Source organism: Siphateles boraxobius, unplaced genomic scaffold, assembly GCF_051911475.1.
Source record: "Siphateles boraxobius isolate OS27281-9 unplaced genomic scaffold, OSU_SipBor_1 1, whole genome shotgun sequence".
NCBI classification, from domain to species: domain Eukaryota; kingdom Metazoa; phylum Chordata; class Actinopteri; order Cypriniformes; family Leuciscidae; genus Siphateles; species Siphateles boraxobius.
The window spans coordinates 18448183-18471083 of NW_027508699.1; the positions used below are offsets into that span (position 1 = coordinate 18448183).

The window sequence follows — 22901 nt, forward strand, 5'->3', positions numbered from 1 at the left end:
CACTGTTAAAGTTGATTCCTGCGATTATCATGACAGTTGTCAATATCTCACATAATTATCAGTACATAAATAAGCCTACACGTTGTAAATAGTGTAAATGAGTGCAATTTGCAAACTATTATGATAAATTGCAATAATCATGTCTAACAACATCATAATGGACATTGTTACGAAATAATGCGACGTACATGTAACTTTATTGATGTCATCTAGCATTTTATAATGTTTACATTACACTCAAAAAATGAAATTATACAGTAGGCCTAGGCTATTGACTATTTACTTTTAGCTGCAATCATGTAAAAATGCTATAAGCCATCAAACGCGGTAGGCTACATTATTTTTATAAAGTGCAGAGGCTGTGAGTGCAGAGACGCTCTGCGTGAGTGGTGTTTACGACAGTAACGTTAAATACAAGTACTCTACAGCGACTGTACTTGTAGTTAAGTACTCTAGGGGTCGCTGTTTGACAAAAACAGAATTCCTGCATAGTGTGCCTTTAATAGTTAAAGGTGCTCTAAAGCCCTATTCTCATGGGATTAGTACTACTTTCGTTATAGGTTTAGCTGTATGATATATTATGACATGAACAGAATAAAGTTCCTTACGCATTGCTGCTATACATGTATGTCATTCATATCCATCTAATCATTCTTTTTGTTTTTGCATTCTTTTTGAATAGGCTTAAGCCGGTGTTTCCCAAACCTGTCCTGAAGGACCACCATTAACCCATGTGATAATGATCTGATGAGTTGAATCAGGTGTGTTTGATTAGGGAGACAAAGAAAACGTGCAGTGCTGGTGGTCCTTCAGGACAGGTTTGGGAAACACTGCTCTAAGCGATGTTGGGTGACGTCAGTTCTTGTTGACGTTCGAAGTATTGTCAAACAAAACGGAGGCTATCTATTCTAGACCCTCCCTCCTCCTCATCCGCGAACTAACACCCCAAACCCCACCCCTAAAAGGTTATTGGCTGGAACAGTTTGTTATGTTTCATGGTGCGGGTCAGTTTTTGTTGCCGTTTTTGGAGCCTGGGGTGTCTGCAGGAACTGCGTTTTTTTTACAGTGTGTTCAGGGGACAGGCAGCTAGCAGATAGTGAGGAGATGTTTGCTGCATGTGACAAAAAATGTTTGGTCTACAAACGCGTGACATCGCTTAGAGCACCTTTAATGCATTAATATTTGTGTAGATTGTGAGACATTTAAGAGAGAAGCAAAGTCTCGCCTTGATATTTTACATTATAGCTGTGATCAAGGGAATTACAAGATAATTGTGGTTTAAAATGAAAGGCAAAGCATTTGAACTTGGAGACTTTATTATCAACTGTTTTTGGACACTGAGCAAGTAAAGGGTGTGATTTCATGGCTGGGGATGATTTCTGTTTTTCTTTCTTTGAAGTGATAAGGATCAGTACAGGGTAACATTAGTCACCTATTGCACCATCTGGTAGTCCCGCATAGTAACCTTGGCAAATCGAATTGTTGCTCACAGAGACAAATGAACTGTCAAAAAACAGGTTTACCTGGAAAATGAATCATTTACTGGAAACCCCATACATGCCCCCCCGCCCCCCCAACCTACTCCCACTCCCACTCCCGAACCTAAATAGCATATATAAAAAATATCAGCATTTATCTGTTATAACAACCAGAGAGATCTTTGTACTCACACCTAAATCACATTGCCCGCTGCTATTCTGGCTTTGGCCACGAGATGGCAATATTTTGCCATCACTAAAAATGAAGTACACCGAGCTATAGTTTTCAAAAACAGCGAGTTGTTCAGAATACAGATTGTCTATTAATCCGTCTTTAGCTTCCAGTGAGACTCCAACACAAAGTCCAGTGAGGCTGGACATTGTCCACCAAATAGGGCTGCAGGTCAAGAGGAAGTTCTGTTTATGAAACCTAACTTTGACCTTGCTTTACCCTAAACTACAACTAATGAAACACTATCAGCTGTTCATACTTGTTTTATGATTTGTACTTTCACGATCCAGACTCTTTTAACAAGTCTAAATAATGAACCTACTATTTCAGGTCTGTTAATTTGAGTAACCAACAGTGAAAGACATGAATACAATACATGATATTGTCAGGAAAATATACTGACTCCTCTCATTATCCCATACACAATATGCATTAGGTTGAGTATGTAGTAGGTAGCAGCTACTATACTATTACTATACTATACTATACTACTATACTAATACTATTATATACAGCCATTTTGGAGACGTAAACATAAATAGGACAAAATTCAGAAGTCCCACTAGTGATTTCTTAGCATAATGGGGACTTTATAAATACAGTTTGTGCAGGAAAAAAATTGATTTAAATGACACTAAGGAACCATTTAAAACGAGATAAATATGTAAAATGCTAAGGGATTCAGTCTATGGCAGCTGTACAGCAGGAGAGGAATGTGCTCTTGACATTGGGAGGTTTATTTGTGCTGTGTTCATGGTTGGAAAATGGATTGTTGTTATTACATTCTGTATCAACAGCACTGTGACCCAGTTATGAGATATGAGTGAGGAAGAGAATTAGTGTTCATTATACATAAACTTAAGCTTGACCTTTCTCTCGGGAAGGAATTATGAGGTTAGAAATGTTCCAAATAATATTCAATACAAATATTATGCCCTGAATTCCTTGCAATGAAACACTCGTGACACTCGTTGATTAATTACTGCACAAAAATGCAGGTTTGCCTTTATTTATTTTCAAACACAATAAAAACTAAATAAGAATTATTCACATTGTTGCCTGGATCAATTCTGTCAAAACAAATTAACAGAAAAACATCCCTGGAACTCTAACATAATTACTCAAAAAACACCTACAGTTATTTTTTTTCCTTCATAAATAGGCGCAAACAAGTACCATAAAAAGATCTCATATAGACACAGTGTAGAGGAATAGTAAATGATCAGCCATATGCCAGGGTTATACAGCAACTCTCCAATCTGCCACTGTTTCTTCTAATTAACACCATATAAGCATCTGACAGTTTCATACACATAGTTTGGATGAAATTAATCAATATGCCAGAAGTGATACAAAAGAATTATTTTGTGTAATACAAAATAAACTTTTCTTTAGTACTTTCCTTAATGAATCATTTCATGCCACCTCGCTGGTTGATGCCATCAACCTTTACCTTTTTAAACTTGGGAAAAGAATACTTCTTCAGTCACTTTTGTCGGTCCAATCAATGGCGACTTCCGATGCCAAGAAACTACTCATCTTGGCTAATTATCCCTTTTCGAGTTTTAAACGAACTGGTGTGGTCCAATTCAAAATCACATTGTTACTAGAAAAAAAAGAGTTGAAGTCTTATACTCTAGGAGTAACACAGATTCTATTTACAACTTGAAACGAGGGCTGCTTGAAACAACCCGTCTGGTCGTTCATAACGTTCCTATGAGCGACTGTTTTATACTTACAACAGAACTCTGTTTCTAAGGCAGTTGACTAGAAAAGATCATTACAGAGAGGAAGAATGATACGACGAGAAAGAGTGTGGAAAAGAGAGGGGCGAAAGCAGGAGTCATATCATCCGCATTCTTTTTTGTTGCTTTTTTTTCTTCTTTTTTTCTTCAGATTGTGACTTTCCTCTTTGTACAAAAAAGAAGTTCTGTTTTGGTTCTTGTTCCGCCGTTTGTCAGCGAGAGCTTGGAGTCTCCGACACGCAGCGGTAAGTGCTTAGGAACTGATGGATTGACAACTTTCCTGCGAGGCAAATTGACCTACGCAACGTCTTAAAAACCATAAACAATCTCCAATAAAACACACGTCTACAGGGGGTTTCCATACATGGCCTCTTATTAGGTACGCAATGAGGACGCGGAACAGTAGAGGTAAGTCAATATCATTAGAGAAGTGATTGCATTTAAACAAATTTTAGCATTCAATTTACATGTTCATGCTTTTGATGATTTAAACTCTATTTTAAAGATCCAAAAGGTCTGAATGTCAGAAGCTAGAAGGAAATTGCAAAGCCACCACAGTAGGGTGCACTAAAGTGTGAGCCATGAGAAAGAAAACATTCAAACGTTGTTTTGCTGATGCGTGGATTGTGTCTAGTCTAAAATAAGGCCTGAATAATTATTCAGGACCTGAATTGCTGTACTGGGATGAGGAACTGCCTTGGTCCTGTGAGCGTGAAGGAGCGTAAGGCTGGACATGTCGATCAGGTCAGGTACAGGGCTTTGTCCCTCTGCAGAGCCCTGTGAAGGTAAATATGAACAAGTCAAAATGGCTGTCAGAAAAATTTGCTTATTTTCCTTAATGTTTGTGACTGATCTCGCAAGTGTCCACTTACCCGTTGCCGCAGTAGTCAGGGGTCCAGTCCAGGCCCTGGGTCTGTCCGTTCCTGCAGCCGGTGCGGTAGTCCATTGAAGGGGACAGGCCAGGTCCGGCGGAGGATGTGACATTTACCATGTTCTGATACTCTGCCTGAAGGGGGAAACCCTGAGAGAGAGAGAGAGAGAGAGAGAGAGAGAGAGAGAGAGAGAGAGAGAGAGAGAGAGAGAGAGAGAGAGAACACAATAGCAGATTACATATGAGATCATACACGCTGCAGGTCCCACTGAGACAAGGCTCACACTGCAGAGGTATGAGAAGCAAGCTGGATCTGTTATATAATAATTATTATATATATGCTAGAATAAATTATTTCAGCACAATATGTCATGCTGTTATTTTTGTCTGGAAAACACATAAGTAGACATTTTTAAGGAATGGTTACACAGCTTTTGCCATATAAGAACAGTGACCAGGGACTGTTCAGAAGTTGTTTTGAAGCCATACAATGTGTGGGGAATTTAAGTTTAAGTTTGTCACTTAAGTAATAATAAGTGGATTTAATTTTTTTAGGATTAAAAAAAAGGGAGAATAAAAAAAAAGCCTACATAAGAATGCTATTTTGCGGTCAGTAATGTTGTCATACAGTATGCTACGCATATGTGACTAGTAAGATCAGACTGCATCAATTTGGTCAAAAATTCAGTAAAACAGTAATATTGTGAAATATAATTACAATTTAAAATACATTTCTTTCTATTTTATTATGTTTTAAACATAATAACATGTTTTAAATAAAGTAATTTATTCCAGTGATGGCTAAGCTGAATTTTCAGCATCATTACTATGATACTTCAGAAATCATTCTGATATGCTGATTTGCTGTTTAAGAAATGTTTCTTATTATAACCAATGTTGAAAACAGCTTAATTTTTTTGTGGAAACTGTGATGCAGTTTTTGTTCAGGATTATTTGATAAATAGAAAGTTTAAAAGAACAGCATTTATTTCAAATATTTATTTTTACTGTCACTTTTGATTAATGCAATGCATATTTGCTGAATAAAAGTATTAATTTGTTTCAAAGAAAAAAAATCTTACTGACCCCAAACTTTTATTTATTTATTCAGAATGCTGAACTGGCCTTACTGTTTTTCTGAGAGAAACCCAAGCGAAGCACAAAACAGCTCGTTCAAGTCTAATTCCAGCAAACATCCTACACGATCTGAAGTGGACATGATGACAGTGTAACGCAAGCAGCCTCGAATGAGCATTAATGAGCAACTGCATTCGGTGGTCGACGAGACCGGTGGGGGTAGACGAAAAATAAACGAAGCAGATATTCTAATTTGAAGACTTCTTCTCTGTTCTTAGCCTAGGAAAGACTGCATGTGAAAAGGAAGTTAATCTCAGTGGTACACAAGAGAATCTGCCTGAAAGAGCAAGACAGCAGGTGGCTGCGTTTTTTTCCCCCTCCAGAGATTCTACCTATTCATGAATTGTTCCTCAAATTCTTCTCCTTCATTCGATCACAAAGGCTCCATCTGCCCCTTTGTGTCCCTCCCCCCCCCCAACACCGCCCCACCTCCCCCCAGCCTGCCTCGGCTCACCGAAAAAGTTGAACCGCGCGTTTTTGTTTGCTCTCCACAAATATGCAAAAATGAACGAGGATTATTACTCCCCTTTGGATTTAAAAACTCTCCCATAAAGGCAGGATCTGCGGAACAGGCTTAAGAACTCCCCAAACGGAGGAGAGAAAGCCAAGTTTAAGCATTCGTACTCTCCTCCAAAAGATTGACAGAGCTATACAAGAAGCCCTGTGGTAATCTAAAATTGGACTTCAGACAAATTCACACTATAATCTGCATGAAAATTAGACACTTTTTTTGCCTTATGACGATGATCATCCACAGCAATAGTTAATTTTCCTGCTGAGGACTGATAAAAAAGAAGCACATAAAATTCAATCAAGTAGTTGCTCTTTTAAATACAACGTTTCCCAGAATTCCCAGCAGGCACAGGAAGGGAAACTTACAACAATATGCCTTTCATAATCAAACGTGGAAGGCGAACCTTTTTGCGGCAACAGTTTGAATTAGAAATATGTTTTTCAGTTTCGTCTTTGATGGAATCCATACATTCCTTAATGATTCCTATCAAACACACTTCAATTCAAATGCGAACAGCTCATCACTCAATGTCGGCGCGGCGCATCCCTCTGTGAAAGATCAAACCGCTGTCATTGGATAGCGTGTCACCTGTTCTCCTGACCACCTGATTCATCTCTCTTTATGAAGCTAATCCCTGTTTACCCCAAGACAATGTGATTCTCCGCCCTCTCCTTCTCTCCAGCACCAGCCAGTCCTGCCTCCCAGCTGATGCTCATCTCTTAAAGAGCTTCCAGGCACAAGGGTGCTATTCATTAGGACCTCATTACAACCTCATCTCAATCCCACTGAAGTTCCAGCACAACTCAGGGCTATTAAGACATGAAACAGATCAACACAGAACTCGTAACGGCGTTGTCGCCGTCACCACCACGAGTGTTTAAGGAGACTCGGGCTTCAAACCTCTCCTTAACCACCTCTGTTTGAGATCTCTATTAGGGAAAGGAGGGTTTAATTAGCACTGATGCTAATAATGAGGCTAGGTGTTAACGTAGGGCTGCGGTTGAAACATGCTCTTCTTCCTCACACGGTAAAACAGGACAGGCAATAAACACAGTGAATGTTATTTCAAAAGAGGTTGTTTTCTCTTTAATTAGATTTTTTTTGGGGGGGGGGGGGGGGGGGGGGTTGTTTGAGTCCGAATGAGTAGACTAGAGCCTTTATTTGCTTTCTCTGCTTTGCTGTTGTCTACGTCCTCAAAAAACAACCTTCTCCTCCTATACACTTTAGCAGAGAACTAATTTCATTTCCTTCGGCCCAATCTGAAAAACTGTTTTCATCAGATAGCTGAGGCGTTTTGTCTTCCACACTGATGTATTCATCAATCTCAATGTGAGTTTTTCTGTGCAACCTTAAGTCACATCCAAATCCTAATGCATCTGTTTATTACAGAGAGAAAATTGAAAATCTGTCTGTGTGATACGCTGGGATTTTTTTTGCACGGTGTGGACATAAAACAAGCTGGCAGATATTAATGGTTCTTCTCTTGACCTCATTCGCCGGTGCGAGAGATAGGCTGAAGGGGCCGGAAATGATGAAAAATGAAACGGTGCAGCATCTGCTGCATAAACAGCACTTCCTTCACTCTCACATTCATACACACACATATACTCCCCGCTATCTGTTCCACGATAATGTAGAATGGAAATTGGAGAAGTATGAGACAAGGCGGGTTTTTGAAGAGGTTTATGGAAAATAGATTGGCTGAGGAGCAAATCCTTTAATTGGCCCAGCCTGGTGTCTGTCATCTCTTTTTAGTCTTGCTTTAATAACAGTGAAAAGGCTGCTAATGTCTTTCTTGATCAAAGTCAACATGAAATAGAGTGCACAACCCATTTTACATCCTAAATGTGACATATTTCACAATAGAAGAAGCAAAATCTAGGGAGGGTCTTGATTCTATCCATTAGGAATTGACCGGATGGTGAAAAGTGCCCTTTACATGGTTAGATGGGTGGGGTGAATTGGGTTACACTTTATTTTAAGTGTAATTACATTTAAGTACTGAGTAAAATTAATTAACTACGTGTACTTTCTATTTAGGATTAGGTTTGTTGTAGGGTTAGTGGCATGTAATTATGCATAATTTATAGATATTATTATAGTAATAATAAGTAGCATGTGCAACAAGAACACTGTAAAATAAAGTGTTATCGTAAATTGTTCGCATTAAGTCCAAGACAACATATTAAGAAAGCGAATTTTAGTCAATTTAGATTAAATTAAATTAAGTCAATTTCATGCTAACTTTAAAATTGTGTGAATGAATTTATTTAAATATTTAGGTTTTTGGATGTGGGGACTAGTGGTTAACTGATATGGTAACACAAATTGTGTATGTGTACACTGTACAGTCATAAAGAGCTAAATGAATATATTACATAAATATAATTTTTTGTGCCATTGCCATATTCTTTTTTTTTTGTAGGACTTTTTTTATTTAAAGATGTCTCTTATACTCACAAAGGCTGCATTTATTTGCTCAAACATACACTAAAACATTAAAAACTGTAATTACAATTTAAATTTGTAATTTAATGCAATTTATTGTAATTTATTCCTGTGATGGTAAAGCTAAATTTTCAGCATCATTACTCCAGTCTTCAATGTCACATGATCCTTCAGAAATCATTCTAATATGCTGATTTGCTTCTCAATAAACATTTCTTATTATTATCAATTTTGAAAACAGTCGTGCTGCTTAATATTTTTTTGGAAGCAGTGATACTTTTTGTTACGATTCTTTGATGAATAGAAAGTTCAAAAGAACAGGATTTATTTTAATAGACTATTTATTAAATATTTTGTTACATTATAACTGTCTTAACAGTCACTTTTGATCACTTTAATGTATATTTGCTGAATAAAAGTCCCCACATATTTGAACAGCAGTGTACATATAGAAATGTAAGAATTATAGAATATAGAATTATATATAGAATTACTTTAAATGTACAAAGTTTATCCAAAATTCAAAAGTATCAGTAGATGTCTGACCTGGGCCATGGATGGGGAGTGCAGAGGCAGCGGGTGGCTGTTGAGCTGCTGCTGCTGGTGCTGGTGTTGGTGCTGGTGCTGGTGGAGACTGAGGTGCTGGTGTAAGGGGGGGCTGATCTGCAGCGGAGGGGGGGACGAGCCCGTCATGCTGCCCATGCTCATGGGCGCGCTGGGCCGGGATGTGCCACCTCGGGCTAGGCCTGGCTGCATCGGGGGCAGATGGGGACTGAGTCCTGGCTGCTGGTGGTATGGAGAAGCCATGTAGAGACCTGGGTGAGACTGACCTGCCCCGGAGAAAACTGATGGCTTGGGCCCGAGCATCTGAGAGGCTTGTGATACCTTCACATCGCCTGGGTCATTGTAGCTCTAGAGAAAGTTACGAAAATATTTTAGTTGTTGGATGCATTGTTATTTTAAACAGTTTTATTTTTAAGCATGTATTGTGTCATTCTCTGCTTTTAAATGCCTGATGACTGTTTAATGTCTGAAATGTTGCTTTTACATATGTATAAATATATGTATATTTAAAATTACATAAAATCTAAATTCATATCAGTTTTAAATATACACTGAACAAAATTATAAACGCATCACTTTTGTTTTTGCCCCCATTTTTCATGACCTGAACTCAAAGATCTAAGACTTTTTCTTAGTTGTACAAATGTACACAAAAGGCCTAATTCTCTCAAATATTGTTCACAAATCTGTCTAGATCTGTGTTTGTGAGCAGCTCTCCTTTGCTGAGATAATTCATCCAGGTGTGGCATATCAAGATGCTTATTAGACAGCATGATTATTGCACAGGTGTGCCTTAGGCTGGCCACAATAAAAGGCCACTCTAAAATGTGCAGTTTTATCACACAGCACAATGCCACAGATGTTGTACGTTTTGAGGGAGCGTGCAATTGGCATGCTGACTGCAGAAATGTCCACAAGAGCTGTTGCCCGTGAATTGAATGTTCATTTCTCTACCATAAGCCATCTACAAAGGCGTTTCAGAGAATTTGGCAGTACATGCAACCGGCCTCACAACCGCGGACCAAGTGTAACCCCAGCAGCCCAGGAGCTCCACATCCAGCATCTTCACCTCCAAGATTGTCTGAGACCAGCCACCCGGACAGCTGCTGCAACAATCGTTTTGCATAACCAAAGAATTTCTGCACAAACTGTCAGAAGGAAGCTCATCTGCATGCTCGTCGTCCTCATCGGGGTCTCGACCTGACTGCAGTTCGACGTCGTAACCGACTTGAGTGGGCAAATGCTCACATGCGATGGCGTCTGGCACTTTGGAGAGGTGTTCTCTTCACGGATGAATCCTGGTTTTCACTGTACAGGGCAGATGGCAGACAGCGTGTATGGCGTCGTGTGGGTGAGCGGTTTGCTGATGTCAACGTTGTGGATCGAGTGGCCCATGGTGGTGGTGGGGTTATGGTATGGGCAGCGTATGTTATGGACAACGAACACAGGTGTATTTTATTGATGGCATTTTGAATGCACAGAGATACCGTGACGAGAGGCCCATTGTTGTGCCATTCATCCACGACCATCACCTCATGTTGCATGATAATGCACGGCCCCATGTTGCAAGGATCTGTACACAATTCCTGGAAGCTGAAAACATCCCAGTTTTTGCATGGGCAGCATACTCACCGGACATGTCACCCATTGAGCATGTTTGGAATACTCTGGAACGGCGTTTACAACAGCGTGTTCCAGGTCCTGCCAATATCCAGCAACTTCGCACAGCCATTAAAGACGAGTGGACCAACATTCCACAAGCCACAATCAACAACTTGATCAACTCTATGCGAAGGAGATTTGTTGCACTGCATGAGGCAAATGGTGGTCACACAAAATACTGACTGGTTTTCGGACCCCCCCAGACCCCCCCAATACAGTAAAACTTCACATTTTAGAGTGGCCTTTTATTGTGGCCAGCCTAAAGCACACCTGTTTAATAATCATGCTGTCTAATCAGCATCTTGATATGCCACACCAGTGAGGTGGATGGATTATCTCGGCAAAGGAGAAGTGCTCACTAATACGGATTTAGACAGATTTGTGAACAATATTTGAGAGAAATAGACCGTTTGTGTACATAGAAAAAGTCTTGAAAAATGTGGACAAAAACTAAATTGTTGCGTTTATAATTTTGTTCAAAACATATGTATAAATACTTTATATGTATAAAATCTAAATTGTAAAAACATTGCATGAATGTATAGATAAAAATATTAAATATATCTCTCTGTATTCCGTGGTAATTATTAGTCTAACTCATAATATTTCCATTCAGGTTATATGCCTTAAATATTGCAACATTTATTAAATACTATTGGATTTCTTGCAAGCTACAACAGCTTGAGATGTTTTTATTACGCTCTCTTCATAATAGTGTGTAATTCATAGTAATAGTAATTAATTCAGGTGTGCGCGGGAGGACTCTCAAAAACTTCTCTAAGCTGCCAAACAGGAACATCTCGAAATGTCCCTTCTCAAACGTCCCAATTTTAAAGCGTGTACGCATATCAATAACCCAGAGTCATTTACGTACCTGAGACACGAGGCTCGCTCTGTACGCAGCCAGCTGTTTAAGGTACTCCTTCTTTGCGGTTTCTGTTTTTTTCTTGTACACCTGCCATGATAAAACAAACAAACAAAGAAAAAATATATTAAGAGGCCAAAGCTGTTATTCATGTTCCTGTGCACAATTATTCTTAGAAATGGGATCTAATGGCAGTCCATTTATGAGCCATAATGCGTAATTGTTGTTGGAGCGCTGAAATGGTGCTTGAGTGCAGCCCACTTTATCCATCGCTTGTTCTTCTGCCTTTATGGACTGTCCATATTTCCCTTTCAGTTGGGGCATATGTGTAATTATTTGCCCATCAATACATCTGTGCTGTTATTACATCAACCAATAGACCTCTACTAAAAAGACAAGAGCAAAAGAGAGTGATAGAGAAAGACAAAAACAGCAGAGAGACATGATGTTCTTTTATCAGGCAAACATCCTCTCCTGAGGAAAAGTACTTTTAAGTGTTTTCATCAGCTTCACCGGCTGAGTGTTTTACATAGTAAAAAGAGAGTGAATCAACGACTACAAAAAATAAAAGAATGACTGTAGATGCTATCTGGTGGCTTCGGTGAGAGAAATGGGTACTTTCAGTTGTGTTTATTCTGAAATCAGAAGCAACACTGCAAGTCATGTCCTTCTTCAAAACCTAAATTCACACCCTAAAAAAGAGTCTAGGTGTTAACATAAGTGCTAATCCTTTTCATCACCACTGCTCTCAATCTTAAAAGAAACCTTGATTATTAAACAGTTACAAGGGTATTTACTGTACTACGTAAGGTCCAGAATTTCACTTTGATATACACATTTGCTTTAAAGCACAGCAAAAAAGTAATTATTAACTGACTGCATGATCTAATGTGTACCTTAAAGGGATAGTTCACCTAAAACTGAAAATCCTAATGTTACTTTAAACCTGTATGGCTTTCTTACTTCTGTGGAACACTTTTTTTTAACTCTCCATAATGCTGTTGTGAACTATGCTGTAAATAGCCATTTGGTGGTTAAAACAAAACTCAACATTACAGACTGTATTCCTGCTAAATATGTACTGAAACTTAATAAAGTGACTAGCAGACCCCACAAAACTTTTCTTTGTTATATTCCAATGAAAAAACAAAACATATCTCCATATTGCACTGTTTTCACACCTGACTTTAAGACTTCCCCTACATGCACAACCGCGCTTGATGTTAGACCACAACACCACTTCGGAGACAATGTTATTCTGTGATTGCACAAGGGGAAATCAGCAAATGTTCTGGCCAACACGTGCGTCATCACACCTGCTGTCATAACAAATCGTTATGCGGACATACTATTGTATATATTATAGATAATACTTTAGATAATAAACAAAACGTGTGCTGTGTATATAGAACCACTGAGTAATCTAATGCCTGCTACATTACCTCAGTCTTTATGAGTCAGCCACAAGATCACAGCAAGATAAAGCAACTTTTACAAATTTGCACACAAGCAAGGTTTATTAAAGAGAGAAAGTCACCTGTTTTTGTTCCTCGCCGAGACCGTCCCACATGGAGGCCACAATTTTGGAGACCTCTCCAAATGTGGCATTAGGATTTTGGCCTTTGATAGCAGCCTGTGTGTCTCTGAAGAACAGGGCATAGGCTGACACTGGCTTCTGAGGCTCGTTGGGGTCTTTCTTCTTCTTCTTCTTGGGGGTTTTGGGCTTCTTGGCCATGTCTGTGGCTGCTCTCTTCTCTGCCCCATTCATCTGAAAGGAGAGGAGCTCATTATAGTAAACAATGGATATCCAATTAGATTAAGCCATAATAAAAGCTTTATGAATGAATCATCTTCCTAAAGCTAGTTAGTGAGCCTTGTCTCAAAAGCCTGGAGCTATTTTTTAAATTGTAATGACTTCCGCGCTTTAATCGTATATGCTCTATTCCCACGCGTTTTTACCAAAGAATTGTCAATGACGTTTGCAACTGTTTGTCATCTCTCAATAAGGATATTTTAAAATATTTTTTATAAGATTTCACTGACAAAGAGATATTTCTAGCTAATTAAATATTAATTTTAGAACTGAGGATAACTAGAAAAAATTATTTTGACTATAGGGCATAGTGATCATTGCATAATCATCTGTTCACAATTATCATTGATTATGGATTGTGATCACTGTACACATTAAAGGCCTTACCATATATGACTATCCAAATAAGGACATCTTATTTGCATGTATAAATACATTTTATTTTAAAACAGTACTTTTTGAATTAAGAATTGGTTTATATTAAAAGAAAATTATTTAAAATCTTATTTTCTACTCTGTGCATATATATATATATATATATATATATATATATATATATATATATATATATATATATATATATATTTTAAAAGCCTTCAAATAAATCATACATTTTAAATTCAGTGTGAATAAATGATTTCTTAAGGTGCATGTGTATTAAGTTTACACTTTAATACTGTAACTGTTAACACCATCTGTCATACAAAACAGATATTTTATTTAATTACTTGAATGACAATTAATCACCAGCCAAAGCTTCATACTTGTAACAGTCCTAACTATATAAATGTCCATGATATTTTAAGATTGAAATGTGATTCAAATATCAGATATGATTGTGATATGACTTGATCTGGAAACCACAATTTTAAAATTTCCTGAAATTTGTGACTGTGAGACTTTAAATAAATATGAGTAGTTCGTAATTGTGATGGATGTATGTCTCTTGTCTTCCGTGTTAGGAAACAAGACAAAAATATCTTAGCAGAGCACATAGACGGCCACACGTTCAAGAGGATCAGTATTGATGTGGAGTTTTGGAGAAAATGTGCTGTATTTGGGCTGTGAAGAACAGACTTGAGGCAGATCAGTGTCTTAGCAAATCTGTGTTTAAGGAAACATGGCAGTACAACTTACTGAAAGGTCAGCAGTGACTCATTCCTTTTAATACACAGTATTTTGCCACAGTGCATAAAATAGTACCTGAGCGTGTGTGAGGCTGAGGAAGATAAGCTTTTATATTTATGAGATCATAGAATGGGTAAAGCTCACTCTCTCACCTTGGCAGCATCATCTGCATCATCCTCATGCACGGAGCTGGAGGGGGAAGGTGTGGCGGACTTGCTCTCTGGTGGAGATGGGGATCCATGGGTGCCATTGTTGCTGTTCAGACCCAACTGAGTATTGAGTTGTGACTGGTTGATTGTGGTCAGCTGACCTTGAGGAACCATGCCAGGTTGGATCCTGGGTCTATGCGTATCCACCTGAGGGTGCCCACCGTAACGCGAGTCAGAGTTGACCATCTGCTGCATCTGGAAGAATAAAAGAAAACTTTATTTTAAACAACTATACATAGATTTTGAAATCTTTCAAATAACTAATCCAAACAGAAGTGAATCTCAATTAGCAGCATTTGGAGCATGATGTTGATTACCACAAAAATAATTTGAATAAGGAATTTTTCAATTTATAATTTTTTTAATAAAAAAAAAAGCAAAAATGGAGGTTACGGTGAGGCACTTTGCATTGAGTTGTCGACCAAGCACTATTTAATATTATTACTTATTAAATTAAATTATTATTACTTATTAAAACTAAGCTCACAAAAATGTTGAACTCATGAAATATTCATGATAATCCTAATGTTAACTAGCACTTAATGTCTCCATCCATACCTTATGACAGGTTTATATTTTCACCTTCCTGCTGCTGTGAATTCTAGGGTGTATAAAACATTGCTTTTGTACACTGTATCTGGGGGATAAATCACTTCCGACAAGGACAAACCCTGTAGTGGTAGTCTGTCACCTGATACTGTCTGAAGCAACAGGTGACCTGAAATGTACCCCACGCCCACCATTGTATGCCGCACAATGCCCCCGACAGGTGGAGCTTTGGGGTTAGAGGCCACAGGCATGCTCTGAAAGACAGGTGACTGTGTCTCCCTCCCCACATAAACACTTCAGACACTCTGAACACTCAATACACAAAATATACTGAAATCTTCTTCTAACAGTCTATTATTGAGTGGTGCTTGTCCTAAAAAGTCACTGCCATGATATTAAGGTGTTCTGGGTGGTTTTCAATTTTTTAAATTTCAATTAAGTTATTCAAATTAAATAAAGTTTTACATTGTATATATAAATTTGAGTTTATACAGTTTAATTTATATTTATTCAATTATATATTTTATACTATATATATATATATATATATATATATATATATATAGTTTTTACAGTTTAATAAAATATATATACTGTATATACAGTTTGATTTTCAGCCAATAGCCCTTTCATATGTTCAACTTATTCAGTTGAATACATGAAAGTGCTTTTATGTCATGTCATGAAGCATCTGATAAACTATTAATTTCCGAGAATTCAGCATATCCAAACGCAATTGATTTAGTTGCAAAGGACTAATGACATGACATTAAACAGCAATGGGGAGGAAAACCTCCAATCCATGCGGTATTAGCGGTTAACTGACTAATAAACTGACACTGGTGAAAATGTCAAGTTCTCATGAAATAGCTGGTGGGGGGGCTGGATCGCAGTGGAAATCTGTTCAACTTTTTAGTGTATAACCATTACAATGTTAATGGACAGGAGAAAGTTTCGTTTTTCAGCGAAATGCGTTCACCTTCGTATACACACCTCGTTAATACGCTAAAACGCATTTCCAAAGTTTTACCTCATCCCACTCGATTTCTAGTGAAACATCTGTCTTTTCTTGAGGGGGACTTTTTTCAGTTAACCCAGACAATACCCACCTTGTGTGGAGTAATAAGACAATGTGGTCTTATTTAGGTAGAAAACACACTTCAACTTGAAAACCACACACGCTATATTAAAGGCCACCTTTCTTTTTCATGGTAAAACAAAACTTAGAGGCAGGACACGCTTTCTGACAGAAACTAAGAGTGAAATCAAAGAAAAATTGTTTAATCATACTGCAATAACTAGAGAAATTTCCCAATGAGAAAAACTTTATGGCAAGAGGATCAACATGGCTGCAGAAAAAAACCCTCAAATCGTGTTTGTCAGAGTGAGGTTGTGATGGTATTTATCATCTGAGCTCACCATTAATCTCTACCACACAGAGGACAAAGGCTTGCCAGGGATGAATAGAGGTCACGTGACGAGGTCACAGACAAAAGCCCTAAAGGTTGCCTGTTCTGCACTTTTTAAGTTTGAAAAAACAAATGGCTGCCTGGGCTGGCTGTTTTTTCATCAGATCCACTGACCCGTGCTGCAAGGGAGGTCATACTCATTTGATATCAATTTCCTTTAAATCACAGGGCCAATTGTAATCACACGTACAGTATGAGACTATTTGCATGCTTATCTTCCTATAGTGCACGACAGAGACGTATGAAAGGGACGCGAGAACCCCAGCTTTCCATGGAGTCCAATGACATTTTAAAGGGAGGAAAATAATGTCTACTTTACTCCGGCTGTCACTTCAGGGGCACTTTCATGTCCTTCTGTTTCCATTAAAAAGGTATAAATAGCTTAAGTGCTGGACTAGATCAGAGCCAATTGTTTGCTCTGGGTAATAAAACCACAGCCCAATGATAAGGACTTTTTCAGGCAGAGTAATGAGGGTGTATTTCATGTCCTTGTGTTACTGTAGATCTTTATAAGCTAAAACACAAACTGGCTTTTTGTTTACCCTTTCGATCGTTCGAATGAATTTGAAATATATTCGGGCATAATCTTAGCTATTAATATCTTTCCTCTCAAGTTAATCCGCTTCAGAGTCGCTGTTATTATTTATTAGTAATAATAGCTTGTCACAGTCTACACGATGGAAAACACCCAATATTTATGACATGCATGAGTACATATGAGAAGTGAGGTAATTTGGAGTATAAAAGCTTAAAGCCGTATTACACCATCTGTCATTTGGACATGCCAGTGTTTAATTGCTTTCGCTTGAATTTTACACAACCGCATGCAAATACCTGTCTCTTATTAAACTTCACTGTAAATGATCTATGCAAAAGCAGTCTAATAGAAGTAGCTTGTCACGCTGCACTTTCAAGGTCTCGAATGTTTTGCAGTGCACAGCAAAGAGCTGCAAACTGTAGGCTTTGCTGCAAATTTGCAATAAATGGAGATTTATGTCCATTACTGTTCCTTTTTTTTATTTAGGCCACTGCTGGATGAGGATTTAGTGGCTTTTGCGCTGATGATGGACGATCTCGAAGCTTTTTACCGCTCACGCCCTCTCTCTCTCTCCTCCGCTGTCAGCTCTGTTTAGATTTGCACATTTTACACACATCAACTTGTGCTTATTTAAGCGGACATGTGGCTTTCTGGAAAGCAAACTTCACCTGAGCATTTCCAATAAATTCGTCGCGTTTCATGCGAATCACCGAGCTCATCAGAACGGCCCGATGAGATCTCATCTCTCACATTATATGTTTAAAAAGAAGCCTTCCCCGTTTCTCAGAACTAGGGGATCCATTTAGCTATTCTCTGGCATTTACTTTCATTCTTTTTAATGGAACGAGGGGGAGGGAGGGTGAAACCTTAAGAGATAATTTTCCTTTTAATCTAATAGTTTTTAAGGTGAAGCACATTTCACTCAACTATCTCTGCTGGCTAAACAATGCAAGCTCTGAGACCTATACAATGAATGCAAAATGTGAGAGGCACATAAATGCACTCTCTGTTCCACCAGAGAAGGCAGCTCCAACAGGCTAATGCTGAGAGAAAATTAATTCCATCAGCTAGCTCTTTCATTCTCCACTGCAGCTACAAGCTCTCTGTCCCGTTGCCTGGCAACCATAATTCATAGCCGCTCTAAATGGATGTTCTCCAAGCACTGAGAACATTAAGGTGAAAAGAACAAATGCCTTTGTGAATCTCAATATATTTCAGTGTGCATGTCACTCTGTATGTTTTTTTTTAGCCACCCATGTGTGTTATTCTTTAAAAATCTATTTGATGTAAGTTTAAGAGGGACACTACGAAGGTGCATTTTCCCGAAAAGAGTAACAAAGGAATCGAAAATAATGGTCGTACCATTTTTCTCTCTTAGGGCAGTTGTAATTTCGCTTCATGCGCTCATTTCTGATAAATCATTTGTGCGAATATCAAATAAATAAAGGTCAAGATAAAAATTAATAAATAAATAAAAAAGCACAAAAACAAGGCTCAATATTTAGGTTTGGCCCCCAAACATGAAGTATGTGGAAAACAATAGGTGAGAGATGATGAAGAGGAGAAGTTTCAGTTTGACTCGAGCGTCAGATTAGCAGCACATCTTACATTCATCTTCAACCACAGTTAGTCACAGCTCACCAACACTTCATATGTGTCATAATAACATTATGAGGTTTCTTGCACTTAGCCAAAATTTAAGGTTTGGGTTTCATTTCTGCAGAAGTGGCAGCGATTTGTAGATGTCTGTAATTAATATCAATATAATATAAGAAAAAGACAAGAGATGCATGAGGTGAAAAAATAAGTTAGCGAAATACCAAATAAAATAATATTGATGTAATCTTTATATAAATAATGTCATGCACAGATATTCTAATAATGAATTATATTGTAATAACCATATACTTCTGATTTTTTTAAATTATTTCTAGGATTCAAAATGTTTTAATCTACAGTTTCTGAATGTACTGTACAACTATCTAGTACAGCTACATGGCAAGCAGAATGCATTAGGAGGAGTGCCTTGATGCTAAATTATATTTAATTAACTTAATCCAACAGGGAATTTGGCATTGTTTCACTGTGCGTTAAATCACATTAGCTCTCATTTGCTGGGTGCTATCTCAATCATTCTATATGCCGCTCCAACCTCTTATAATCTCTGTTGAGGTGTTTCATTGGTGTCAATTAAAACATTGTTTGGGCACTGAAACGACTTTGCTATTGCGTAATTCTGTCATGCGAAATGCATTAGTGACATCTCAAAGGAGAGCATATGCATCTTACAATGAAATTTCCTCCATTCACAGAGAAACAGTGTTTTTGGTACCTTTCCATACTATATTATATGGAAGCACTTTCCACCTCAGAGTACAAAAAATGTAAAATAGGTAACTGCAACTGCTTATTCTTGATGCAAAAACCTCTATATTTGTCCGACATTTTTCTGACATTTTCTTTTAAATGAGCATAGTTATGTTTTTAATTTTACTCTATCAGTCACATTTTTGAAAATACCTAAACATAGGAGCCTGATAAAAATGCTCATTTAAAAGAAAAATGACGTTTTGTATCTGAAGTTTTGTATTATCTCTAATACATAGCTTTTATTTGCAGCAAACTAAATGAACCTGTCAGGCAGCCAACTACAGGCAATTAGGTATGAAATTGGTATATATATATATATATATATATATATATATATCTTGCAATGTAATAATTGCTTTTGTGACATATATAAACTTTGTTTCTCATAATTTCATCTTTATAAATTACAATGTGATTTATCTCAAAATCACTAAATGTGATGTTATATTTCACAATTGCTGCTGCGTCACTTTATAACAATATGACTTTATATGCCACAATGTGATTTTAAATCATGTAATTGTGACTTTATTTCTCATAATTTTGGTTTTGTATCTCACAGTATGACGACTACTTTTAAACTGTATCCATTAATTACCCTTTTAGGCAGAAACGGGCTTCCATATGCCTCAGGTCTTAGACAGAGAGCACTGGTACTCACCACTGAGAGGGAGTTGGTGAGCAGACCACCATCTTGACCCAACATGTTGTGGACCGACATGCCGGACAGGTCCATTCCTTGCAGGTGAAAGGGGGTCATTCCGTTCTGGGAGACAGGGGAGCAAAGGTGATGGTACGTTCCGGACTCAGACTCGGGCAAGTGTGCCAGCATGTGTTCGGGGAGGGTGGGGGGAGTGATAGGCGGGATGTTGAAGTCTTCGTCCCCAAGACTGGGCACTGGGTAGGACTGTTGGAATGAACAGAGACACAGCACAAAAAGTTTACATGTCCTGTCAGAACACTGATTGTCTGATTACAAAACCACAATCTTATTCAAAAGATGATTCTGACTGGTCATTAGTGATGATGAATACAATGTATTTTTCATGTCTATTATCATTTATTCAGAGGTAAATACAAAAGAACCTGATAAAGAAGGTATCAAATTTGAAATCTCCCAACATAAAAATGACATTGTAACTTTAAAATGGAAAAGCGAGTGAATAGATGGTGAAGTGCAATGAGCATTCTTGTCAGAGAGTCTCCAAAGGCAGCATGAAAAGGCTTTCCAAACAGTTAGTTTGAAATACTGCACAACAGGGGGTCACCCGTAGGCTAGAACAAGGACAGACTGTCCATTTGATACTTATAAAGAAGAGAATGAAATAGGTTACAGCACGAACAGAAAAATCTTGTTGAAAACCAACATTCTTTGATGTTCTATATTTTGCCACTGAAGCGATCCTGCTATGGCAATGATTCACACTGTATCAATAACAGAAAAAAGACTAATCACAACTATATACGCAGCAAATCAAATGCTGAATAAAGTACATCAAAGTGCACTGCCCATTACAGTGATTCATTCATACTATTTGAGCCTTTGAGGAAGTAAAATTATATGCAAATGGTCAATCAATCTCATTAGATTATAACAAAAGGCTGCTTTTATGAGGCTGAACAGTCATTTGCGCTTGGCTGTGAAGTTTGCTTTGGCTGCCTTAAAACAGCCCGTCCTGCACGCTGCCTCCTCCAGCCCCTGTCAGTTTAGACTGTGATGAAAAAGATGTAAAGCAGATAAGGAGATGAAAGGCTGTACAAATCCAAGCAAAATCATAAATTATTCGGTAAACACTCCCTTGGAGTAAAATACTGTAGAAAAATATATACAGTTATCGGAAGGCATAGAGATGAAGTTTATCATCAGTACCAAGGCAAGCCGGAAAACACATTGTGCCGAACACTTCACAAAACGCTAACTGTAAATATGCCTCAGCCTCTGATTCGAATTGAAATGACTCAAAAGATCCCTCTCTCTCTTTTTTTACCTTGAAAGGGGCTTCTCTTTTCTGCTGCTTTATTATCTCTAATACATAGCTCTTATTTGCAGCAAACTAAATGAACCTGTCAGACAGCCAACTACAGGCAATTAGGTATGAAATTGGTTCCAAATTCAAACTTAACTCAAATAACGGTCCAACTGTTACTTTTAAGGATTGCAATAATCGTTTTAATGAGCTTCCTACTTCTGCCTCTAAAAGCCAATGTATCATGCTCATTTGCATATTTGATTGTGTTGTGCCTCACAGATGTCTGCGTTTGTTTGTGGGAAATATGCTGGCATAATTCATACAGTAAGGCCCTTAGAGGAATGATTTGACTGCCAAATGAAAAAAAATAAATCACATAGAACAAGACGACTGTTTGCAGTGGCTTGCATTGCTGTTGATACATGCGAGTAATGTACTCATTTGTGTAATTATTGTCGAAAGAAGAAAAATAAATGAATATTTTCAGGTAAAAATTATATAAATAAATAAGAGCAGGAATGGATAACAGTTTTGTCGGCTCGATTCGAGGTGCGATTGTTTATGTGTTCTAACGGTACGTGATGTTTCTTGGTATCTTGTCTTTTTTTACACTTTCCATTTTTTGTGACACTGAGGTGCGTAAACAGGCAGCCAAGAAAGAGAACACAGGAAATAAATAACCCTGTGCTGTGGTGTGTGGCTCTGAAAAAAAGTGAAATGCACAAAAATTAAGAGACATTGCAAACATTTCCTACATCTGTGTGTTTTTGATGTTAAATAGAAGACATTAGATGAGGCCGCGCATACAAACATAACAAAATATGATGTCATCTGATGCTGATCTACTTATTGAACTGGAAACTGCAAAAAAGCTCCAGCTAATCTAAATAAATGCGTTTTCTGAAGCAATATGTGCTACGAGTAAGTTTATTTTTCCAATTCCAACCTCTTGTTTAAACATCCTTCATTTTTTCAATCTGTAGTCATGTTGTTGGTAATTGAAAAATGTTTGTATCATCTGATGAAACCTGAATCAGATCATTCGAAATGAACTAAATTAACTTTTTAAATTCTGAGTCAGGATTGTGGGAAATTACCCGCACAATGTCTGTATATTCAGTTCAGTGTTTACTATTCATAATTCAGTTACATTCAAATCGCTACGTAAAATTTTAACATAATTTAGGTGTGCGGTTTTCCTCTAAAAGGCTATCTTTCATTTAACAATAAATGGAACATATAAGAAAAACGACAATTTCTGTGTAAATGAGGACTTTGGATGACACATAGTTTCCCAACAACCCTCCTTCGCATTACATGCAAAGGAGGGGAAGGAGAA

At 37.8% G+C, this 22901-nt stretch overlaps 1 protein-coding gene across 2 annotated transcripts in view; it reads right to left on the minus strand.

The window, feature by feature from the left end:
- Positions 1-2681: 2681 nt before the first annotated feature.
- tox (thymocyte selection-associated high mobility group box) overlaps positions 2682-22901 on the minus strand; it is a 60889-nt gene continuing 40669 nt past the window's right edge. For both annotated transcript variants that reach the window (XM_077227301.1, XM_077227305.1), the window contains exons 4-10: positions 20254-20499; positions 14610-14861; positions 13054-13284; positions 11526-11606; positions 8972-9337; positions 4328-4476; positions 2682-4232 (exon numbers count right to left, since the gene is read on the minus strand). In XM_077227301.1, coding sequence (XP_077083416.1) covers positions 4196-4232; positions 4328-4476; positions 8972-9337; positions 11526-11606; positions 13054-13284; positions 14610-14861; positions 20254-20499 — 1362 coding nt within the window. In that variant the 3' untranslated portion in view covers positions 2682-4195. The remainder of the gene's footprint in view (positions 4233-4327; positions 4477-8971; positions 9338-11525; positions 11607-13053; positions 13285-14609; positions 14862-20253; positions 20500-22901) is intronic.